A 9836-nucleotide genomic window follows, 5' to 3' on the forward strand; every position below is an offset into this window, starting at 1 on the left:
GGAGGGAGAGGAAGACGAAGACAAGCCCAGCTCAGAGTCAGACTGCGAGCGCGGCCGGGCCAAGACTCGCTCAAAGAAAGCCGCCGCAGCAGGTAAAGCGGCCACCAGGGGGAGTCCTCAGGATGAGTCAGGGATGATCACTCCTCCTCAGTCGCCCAGCAGGGGGCGAGCTGCTCCGGCTCAGGGGGCTGCTGTGGATGTGTTTGGTGCGGTTCCATTTGTGGGAGGAGCTTCACCCGTGGGACCCGCAGAGAACTTTGACATCTTTTCCAAAGCTCCGTTCAGACAGGCGAGTCTGGAGCGGCGAGCTGCGGACGAGTTCGACGTTTTCACCAAAGCTCCGTTCACCAGAAATCGGAGTGGAGGAGACATCACCATGGGGCAGACTCCGCCCATTTCTCCCGAAAGCATCGACATCTTTGGCTTCTCTCCCTTTCATCCCGGCCCGACAGACGCCCCGCCCACCACGTCCAGAAGCGCCGAAGACATTTTCCGGCCGTCCCACGACGAGTCCTCGAGTCCTCAGCAGCAGAGGCTGAAGCAGCGCAGCCTCCAGAAGCTCTCGTCGCGTCAGAGGAAAACCAAACAGGAGCCGGCGGCGGGTGGCGGCAACGGGAAACGCCACCACAGCACGCCGACCGGAGGACGCAAGAGCAACAAGGCCACGTACCGCACGCCGGAGCGGGTCCGCAGAAACAAGAAGGTCGGACGCAAAGACTCGCAAAGCAGCAACGAGTTCCTGAGCACGTCCGACTCGAAGGAGAACATCGGCTTGGATATCACCATGGACCAAGGAGCCGCCCTGCAGGTCGACGACCCTCTGCTCGACTCGTTTGGAGCCAAACCGTTCCACCCGCAGGACGCCGGCCGCTACCAAGGAATCCCAGAGACCCGGAGCGACGACACCAAAAACAAGTCCTGGAGCGGGTCTCTTCATTCCACCTTGGAGGAGGGTAAAGCGATGGATGATTTTGGGGCGGTGCCCTTCACAGAGATGGTCGACGGCGGTGGACCTCAGAAGGCTCCGCCCACACAGCCGGTGGATCTCGACCCGTTTGGAGCGGCTCCGTTTCCCTCCAAACAGTAACTCTTCTAGAATCTTCCAGTGACGGGGTAACCTGAAGGAAACATCGTCAGCCAATCATGAGGACGAGCTAACAGCCTAACTCTTAACACGCCGCTCGGCGACTAAACGGTGACTTCCTGTAATCGCGACCACATATCTGTCTGCTGAACGCCTTTTAATGCTGCATCATGAAGACGTCTGAACATCCGACGTTCGAGCGCTTCTCTCCTTAAAGCTGCCTTCTGTTTTTTAGCACCATGAAGCCTTACCTGAGCTGGGCCCCGCCCCCCTCTGCACAGCATCTCGTCGTCACGGCGTCGGAGGAGTCGTTAACCACTTTGTCCTTTTAGACGTTCTCTATGCAGAGCTCACGGCCGTCTCCACACTGCCCCCGTGTGGCGGGTTTTTGTTTTGACTCTTTGAATAGAAAGGGATGGATTTAATCTGCTCTTTTAAATTTTAGGCTTTAACTGTTTCCTGTTTTCTAACTGTTCACTTTCTTTTTTAACTCGACACATTCTGTTCTGAGAAGAAATAAAACGTCACATCAGATCACAAGTCCACGTTTGTGTTTATCAAACTTTAAAGGGGACATATTATAAACTTCTACAGTGTTTTTTAAATTTGGGTAACCCGAGTGTCTACTGACCCACAACATGTGAAATAAACCATCCAGTCCTTTGTTTGTGGTCTGTATAAGTCTTACAACACAGAGAACAATGATCTGTTTCAAATGTGCTCTCCTTGTGATGTCACAGTGGGATTCTGGTAAAAAAAAAGGTACCCAGACGTAGACCCAGTTGGTACCCAGAAGGTACCCAGACGTAGACCCAGTTTGTATCTACCCACTCTTAATAAAGTCACACGTCTCGTAATTGAGATAATTTGTCTTTAATTTATAAAAAAAGGATTCTTCTCAAACTTTGAAGTTAATAATGAAACAGCAGATTTGTATTTTCCCATAATACTTTCTGTACATGGTGGACAGACCTCCTGCTAAGAGCTGCAGCGAGCCCTCTTTAAGATGGCGACCGCGTAGACACATCGCGTGTACTTATCTACGAGGCCGACACAAACACGACTCACTGAACACAAATAAGATCCTCGGACTCCTCGTCTCATTTCTCTTCATACTGAATAACTGTTCCTCCGTCCTGATCGTTCTCTGAAATGTGCCGTTTGAAATATCAGCTGATGAAGAGAGAGAGCTTGTATTTATGTTCAGTGTCCTTTCAAAATAAAAGAAAGATCAACATTAAAACTGATTGTACATGAGACAGACTGAGGAGGGACTTAAATATTTATAAACATTAAAAACAGTTTGGTGTTTCAGACACATTTACGTTCAGCTGATTTAAGAAGAAGAGCGTCATGATGCGTCAGCTGATCAAACCCTGCAGCTGATTATGAAGTCTGTCGCTCTGCAGACTTTCAGTGTTCAGAGTCTGAAGAACAGTCGACAGTGTTCCCGCTCAGCCTGCAGGTCAGAGGTCAGATCCTCAGGTGGACCGAAGCCTCGAGCAGCGGAGAGAGAGAGAGAAACGCTCAGAGCGATCACGGAGTGCTACACCAGTGCATGATGGGAAACTCTGCAGCCAATCGCCGACCTAGAGACAGAACCACAGGGCGTTAAAACAGCAGATAATTCACGGGAACTTCAACAGAGCGGGGGTGAAGGTCACTTTAAAGGTCACTTTCTAATTTAACATCCTTAAGTGTGACGATATTTACGTTTATCTACAAGGCCGACACAACGTTTGTCCCAGAAACATCAAAGACAGAGAAATGAAAAGACGTGCTTACTGTCAGACAGCGCGAGGAGCAGAGCGCATTTCAGGCGTGTTGGGGCGCGTCCGGGCAGGGCTGGCTGTGTCTGTACGCCATGATGAAACAGGACGACTGGTGCCACCAATAAAACATGAGAACCAGCAGCAGGTGCCACACCTGGTGACTGGAGCCCAGGTAGTTCAGCTGACCTGAGGAGAGACAAAAACCTCACCATGAAATATCACCAAAAACATGTCTGCAATCAAACTCCTCTCCAACAGCTGCTGGAACATCTTCATCATGGGAGGGAGGGGGTTTGGGTCCAGGGAGGGGGGTAAGAGTCCAGGGTTGAGGGTAGGGGTGGAGGGGGGTTAGGGTCCAGGGTTTAGGGTAAGGGTCTAGGGATGAGGGTAGGGGGGTAAGGGTCCAGGGTTGAGGGTAAGGGTCTAGGGATGAGGGTAGGGGGGTTAGGGTCCAGGGTTGAGGGTAAGGGTCTAGGGATGAGGGTAGGGGGGTAAGGGTCCAGGGTTGAGGGTAAGGGTCTAGGGATGAGGGTAGGGGGGTTAGGGTCCAGGGTTTAGGGTAAGGGTCTAGGGATGAGGGTAGGGGGGTAAGAGTCCAGGGTTGAGGGTAGGGGTGGAGGGGGGTTAGGGTCCAGGGTTTAGGGTAAGGGTCTAGGGTTGAGGGTAGGGGTGGAGGGGGGTTAGGGTCCAGGGTTTAGGGTAAGGGTCTAGGGATGAGGGTAGGGGGGTTAGGGTCCAGGGTTGAGGGTAAGGGTCTAGGGATGAGGGTAGGGGGGTAAGGGTCCAGGGTTGAGGGTAAGGGTCTAGGGATGAGGGTAGGGGGGTAAGGGTCCAGGGTTGAGGGTAAGGGTCTAGGGATGAGGGTAGGGGGGTTAGGGTCCAGGGTTGAGGGTAGGGTGGAGGGAGGGGGGTTGAGGGTTAGGGTCCAGGGTTGAGGGTAGGGTGGAGGGAGGGGGGTTGAGGGTTAGGGTCCAGGGTTGAGGGTAGGGTGGAGGGAGGGGGGTTGAGGGTTAGGGTCCAGGGTTGAGGGGAGTTGGTTGTTAAAAAGAATTGAACAAAAGCTGAAAGTTAAACTGAGTCTCACCTGGGAAGTAGCGTTCAGGAACCTTTGAACCGTAGAAAACGAGAGCTAACATGGCGATGAGGTACATGACGAGGACTCGAGGAACAAACGCCTGAGGGGAAATAAATATGTGTGGTACGAGTTTTAATACCACGGCAACAAAAAGACATGTTAAGATACTGTGTTGATTTTACTGTTACCATGGTTACCGAGTCAGTACTCACCTGGACGAGCTCGGAGGAGAAGCCCCCGGTGAGGCAGATCCAGTGCACGGTGGGCACGAGGCCGTAGCCGGCCACGGAGCAGAAGATGAGCGAGCGGAGCTGCTTCCACTGTTTGCTCAGGTAGTGAGGGTGAATCTGAGCGAAGAACACCGCCAGGATCATCGCCAACACGGTCACCAGGTACACCTGCCGCCAGTACTGCAGGGACACAGGGGTCAAGGGTTAAAACACACACCAGCTTTTAGAGGTCACTGAGAGACGTCGGGACATTCAGAGGATTGTTTTGTTTTCATCAACAGCTCGTCAATACAAAACAACACAATTTAGTTTAACCACCTTCAAAATAAAAGAACCACACTTCTGTTTATCCACCTTCAAAATAAAAGAACCATACTTCTGTTTGTCCACCTTCAAAATAAAAGAACCACACGTCAGTTTGTCCACCTTCAAAATAAAAGAACCACACGTCAGTTTGTCCACCTTCAAAATAAAAGAACCACACTTCTGTTTGTCCACCTTCAAAATAAAAGAACCACACTTCTGTTTGTCCACCTTCAAAATAAAAGAACCACACTTCTGTTTGTCCACCTTCAAAATAAAAGCACCACACTTCTGTTTGTCCACCTTCAAAATAAAAGAACCACACTTCTGTTTGTCCACCTTCAAAATAAAAGAACCACACTTCTGTTTGTCCACCTTCAAAATAAAAGAACCACACTTCTGTTAGTCCACCTTCAAAATAAAAGCACCACTTGTAATATTTGCCAGGGGGGAAATGAAATTCACAGAGCAGAGGAGTAAATATTTATCAGCTGCAGCGTGCACAGCGAGCGTGTGATCGTGTGCCGTTAGGACCCGGTGTAAGAGAGTCTACGGCTGCATGTTGGTGTGTTTTCACACAAAGGGATTCCTGCTTAGACAGCCGTCGATTTTGTGTTCAATCATTGTGGGTCCCTCTCACCCCCCCGCGTTACTGTACTGGCCCCACAGCTTGCAAAGCAACAACGAATGGAGGTGAAGTTTCAAACATTTCCGATGGCGTGCAGCGTGTGGTGGTGCACGCTGCCCTCTCGGCGTATAAGGTCTCAGTCGACCCTAAGATACAAACAAAGGTAGAATAGAACTGTGAGTACGCTGTGTGTGTTTGAACAGTCTCCACCTGTTTGCTCGTCGTCCTCATATTAAATCAAACTGAAGTGGAGTGCTGGCGCTTTCTGAAACTTCACAGTCTGGACGAGCTCGTCTCCGTCCCTTCTGTCCCTCTGTGTGTGTGTGTGTGTGTGTGTGTGTGTGTGTGTGTGTGTGTGTGTGTGAGGATGTAGGCCTCCGTCCAGTCACACGTCCTCTTCTAACGAGTCCTGCTGAATTTCACAGTGAATAAATTTGCACCCAGAACAAGGCCCCGCTCTGCTGCAGCCAATTTCTGAAGCTCTCCTCTCGTCCTCACAGACACGGCGTTCTCTCCTCCAAATCTGCATCTCCAAAAACACACCGAGTCGCAATCGGCTAAATATAAAAGCAGTTTTTCCTTCGGGGACTTGGCGTGCTACGGGAGTGGAGCCACCCAGAAGCAGAGACCGAGTCTTGGCAGGGACGTGAGGGGGGTGGTGGGGGGGGGGGCCCTTCACTGTGACGGCTCCCAGACTTGCGAACGTCATATGGTGGGGAACAGGAGTGACGGACCGCTCCGTGAACGCCGCCATCTGGTTTGAGCTGGAGCAGATTTCAGCTGCGTTCTGGGGGCAAAATAAGCCGACGCGTCCAACATGCGGGGGAAAGAGAACAGTACGGAGCTCAGCCAAATACTCGAGCAGGAAAATAAGACGGTGGTGGGCGGCTGGATGGAGGAACTGAACAGGTTTGTGTCATCGGAGGCGGGTTTCCAAACGGCGAGCGGCAAAGGTGGCGTGTTGCTTCTTCACCGGGAACAATGAGTCAACGAGCAGAGCGAGACTGAGAATCCACATTTATTCAATTAGTGACAAAGAAGAGGAGGGTTTGAATCCTCCAGAGAGGAGAGCATACATAGATACACACACACACACACACACACACACACACACACAGAGATACACACACACACACACACACACACACACACACACACACACAGATACACAAACACACACATATACACAGAGATACACACACACACACACACACACACAGATACACACACACACACACACACACAGAGATACACACACACACACACACACACACACACACACACACACACACACACACACACACACACACACACACACACACACACACACACACACACACACACACACACACACACACACACACACACACACACACACACACACACACACACACAGATACACACACACACAGAGATATACACACACACACACACACACACACACACACACACACACACAGAGATACACACACACACATACAGATACACACACACACAGATACAGATACACACACACACACACACACACACAAAATGTTCTATGGGAGGTAGAGCCTTCAGTTATCAGACCTGCTCTTCAGTAGTTCTGATGTTATCGTCAGAGTTCGAGCTCCTGAGGACTCGTGTGTGTGTGTGTGTGTGTGTGTGTGTGTGTGTGTGTGTGTGTGTGTGTGTGCGCAGCATGAACTGGGACTCACGTTGTTGCAGTAGAAGGTGTAGAAGACTCCGGGGACGTAGCAGCCCAGGATGCCGATGGAGACCCCGGCGTAGTCCAAAGCCATCCAGCGGCGGCTGGTCTTCTCCGAGCGGTGGCAGCAGAAAACGTGATAACCCGCAGAGCACAGCATGCACAGCTGAGGAGACGAGGAGGAGGGGGAGGTTTAATAACAGAGGAGATGTGAGAGGAACAAGCAGACATCAAGAAGAAAATATTTATGATTTAATGAGAGGTGTCCGAACATGCCTCGTCTCTAAAATCTGATTATTTTTTAAATGTTGGACCTGAAGACTCTGGTGTTCGGCTCAGACCAGCCAACTGCTGGAGCGATTATCTTTCATTTGTTCAAAGAGAACTGCCAATATTGTGGAGGAGGTCTGATGTCCCTCTGCAGACACTCAGATTAAGGTAACACCAGGAAATCAGCACACATTCAGTTTCCAACATATCTGGCTCGTCTGAAATGAGCACATTGCTCAGCACAAGGAGAAGCGAGCTGTAGCTGAACCTGGAACACAAACATGATGTTCAATACGACCTGCTGAGGTAACCTTGGAGGAAAAGAACAACCAGAAAAAATATCTCTCTGATTTCATCCGATCTGGTTCTTTATTCACCGAGGAACAGATTGTTAGAGTTTGATCTGAAAATGTGCCGCAAAACAGGGTTCATCTTTAAACACGTTTTCATGTTTGAAGCACAAATCTGTCACTGTGGCTAAATAAATCAACCGTTCTGCAAGAAGGTCGTCATGACAACAGATTTTTCAAACTTTATCGAACAATGATACCTGTTTGATACCACATCAACAAAAACTTAAAGTCCTATATTGGCACTTAATTAACTGATATTTGTCTGTAATTTGTGATGGATTCAATCTCTCCCACACACGTCTGTCTGATCAAATACATTTTTTTTTTAAAGCTTCTGTAAAACTCCAGATAAGATAAGGAGGAGTGAAATAATTTAGCAGCATGAGGAAAAGTTCGAACAACTCTGAAGTCTCTAAATGTTCCAAAAATCAGCTGTTCCCCTTCTCCGGTTTTCTACAGTTGTTAAAGGAACAAGATCCGGTTCCGGTTAAAACATATTTTAAACAGAACTGAAAGGTTGTACCTGAAGTGATTGAAACTTTATTGTGAAAAAATTAAGTTTGAAGACCCTGAATTTCAAGGTTGAAGATCCCCCTTCAGCAGCTGCTTGGTCTGAATGAACCTGAAACACTTCGGCCCTGTACCTGGAAGCAGAAGAGTGCGATGGAGTAGATGACGTAGTCCTCTCGGGAGGCGCCGAAGGCGGGCAGCACCGACGACATGTTGTAGACCCCGATGAAGAAGAAGAGCAGGAAGCCCAACAGATGGCTCCAGATATTCCCCGTCTCATTGGACAGCATGAAGATGCTGCAGAGACGAGACAAAAAGAACCCTGAATCAGTGAACCTGAACATGAAACCCAGGCCTCCATCCAACCGGAGAGATCGACCTACAGCTCATGTCCTGCTGCTGACGGCCAGGAGGAGCGATCGACACGTCCTGCTTTATTAAGAAAGTAAACACAGAGAGACACTTTATCCATATTCATGCAGCTAACGAGTAAACGTCTGCATGAACTGCGTGTCTCACCTCTTGATGCAGAGTCTGGAGGGCAGGTACGCTCTGTATCCGTCCGTGATGTACGGGTTCTCCCTTAGGAACACGGGGATCTGTTCGTACGTGTACAGACGGATTCCTCGAGGAACCAGGACGGGCCAGTACTGATACCCTCCCAGCTCGATGTAGTGGGACGTCTGAGCGCTCTTTGGCGCTTTCTGAGGCATGGCTGGACCACAGGTGGGCGCTTTGGTCACACCTGACGCTGAGGACAGAAAGACACATCCACGCTGAGGTCGTCACAATGTTTCACACACTGAGACTGTTTATTAAAGTCTGTTCATTTAACGACCAACAGTATCGACAAGCTTTAAAAAATACATTTCATAAGACAGGTGTGTTGGAGAGCTTTTAACTAAATCTTTAACTTTACATGTACAGTAAATGCCGTGCTGAAGAGGGAGGTGTTATGATGTAACGAGTGACCGTGTTAACTGGTGACTTTCAGCCAAGTCGCACTTTAAAACAGAAAGCGTCTTCACGACAGTTTCTAAATTTAGTTTTTAATAGAGTCATAATGAAGTAATCTGATATTAATTTGATGAAAACCTAAACAACTTAACGTTTAAAACATCTAGCCTACTTAAACTTCCACAGACACATTCGGCAGGAAGTCACCAGTTAACACGGTCACTCTTCCCGCCGTAACACCGGCAGTAAGCTCTGTGTTCAGCGGTCGTAAAGTCGTGATTTTGTTGACATAACGGTCTTTTGTAATGTGTCACGATGAGCCGACTGTAGCCGATAAACCAACTGAACTTAAACTCGTTCAGGTTGAAGTGTAATCACGTGAATAAATACATTTAAACACGTTAATCTTCAATAATCAGGATTATTCTACGCAGTTTGGTGACCTGAGGCTAATCACAGCTCCTGTCTAAACAGGCTAACTTACAGACTAGCTAACCCGCTTAGTTTAAAGCTAAATAATGTGAAAACAAACTCACCTTTTAATTTGGTGTATGAACACTTTGACCCATTTCCTGTCTTATTAAACGAACTGCGCATTTATTAACATTGAAAAGCTTTAAGCATGAAACAACGTAGTGCTTATTAAGTTTCGGCTAACATCTTCCAAATCACCAGTGACGTCATGACCGACGGACCCCTCTCAGCGTGCCCGAGGACCGCCTGAACAAAAAGAGTTTGTTTATGTCTGTCAACAAAAAGCAGTAAACAGGTGGAAGAGGCGAGTTAGCTGACTGAATTTATTTATTTAACTCTTTATTTGGTCCTTCCTCTCTCCACCACCAGGGGGGCAGACGTTAACAGGGAGCTGTGATGACTGCAGGAGATTCTTCTCTCTCCTCTCCTTACAACAGTGAGTTCAAAACTAAGACCTCTCTTTGTTTTTATGATGCAAAGTTCTTTATGTGAG

At 48.8% G+C, this 9836-nt stretch overlaps 2 protein-coding genes across 4 annotated transcripts in view; one reads left to right on the forward strand and one right to left on the reverse strand.

Annotated features, from left to right (window-relative positions):
- Nucleotides 1-1618, forward strand: part of bmp2k (BMP2 inducible kinase) — a 32442-nt gene extending 30824 nt beyond the window's left edge. For all 3 annotated transcript variants that reach the window (XM_061038975.1, XM_061038976.1, XM_061038974.1), the window contains exon 16: nucleotides 1-1618. This exon is cut by the window's left edge and continues 268 nt beyond it. In XM_061038975.1, the coding sequence (XP_060894958.1) occupies nucleotides 1-1087 (1087 nt within the window). In that variant the 3' untranslated portion in view covers nucleotides 1088-1618.
- A 730-nt stretch (nucleotides 1619-2348) lies between these two features.
- On the reverse strand, nucleotides 2349-9588 carry paqr3a (progestin and adipoQ receptor family member IIIa). The gene is made up of 8 exons (XM_061038978.1): nucleotides 9406-9588; nucleotides 8432-8663; nucleotides 8047-8209; nucleotides 6790-6945; nucleotides 4144-4341; nucleotides 3941-4031; nucleotides 2870-3042; nucleotides 2349-2673 (listed from the first exon to the last, which is right to left on the reverse strand). The coding sequence occupies exons 1-7, from the start codon at nucleotides 9464-9466 to the stop codon at nucleotides 2900-2902; spliced, it is 1044 nt and encodes a 347-aa protein (XP_060894961.1). The 5' UTR covers nucleotides 9467-9588; the 3' UTR covers nucleotides 2349-2673; nucleotides 2870-2899.
- Between the last annotated feature and the right edge of the window lie 248 nt (nucleotides 9589-9836).

The sequence above is a fragment of the Labrus mixtus genome, chromosome 5, assembly GCF_963584025.1.
Source record: "Labrus mixtus chromosome 5, fLabMix1.1, whole genome shotgun sequence".
Taxonomy (NCBI): Eukaryota; Metazoa; Chordata; class Actinopteri; order Labriformes; family Labridae; genus Labrus; species Labrus mixtus.

Coding starts and splice junctions, on each gene's coding strand:
- paqr3a (XM_061038978.1), bottom strand. CDS start 9,466: ATGCGCAGTTCGTTTAATAAGACAGGAAATGGGTCAAAGTGTTCATAC. Junction 4,342..6,789: donor ACACCTTCTACTGCAACAAC/GTGAGTCCCAGT, acceptor GTGTCCCTGCAG/TACTGGCGGCAGGTGTACCT. Junction 3,043..3,940: donor TCCTGAACGCTACTTCCCAG/GTGAGACTCAGT, acceptor GTCTCTCCTCAG/GTCAGCTGAACTACCTGGGC.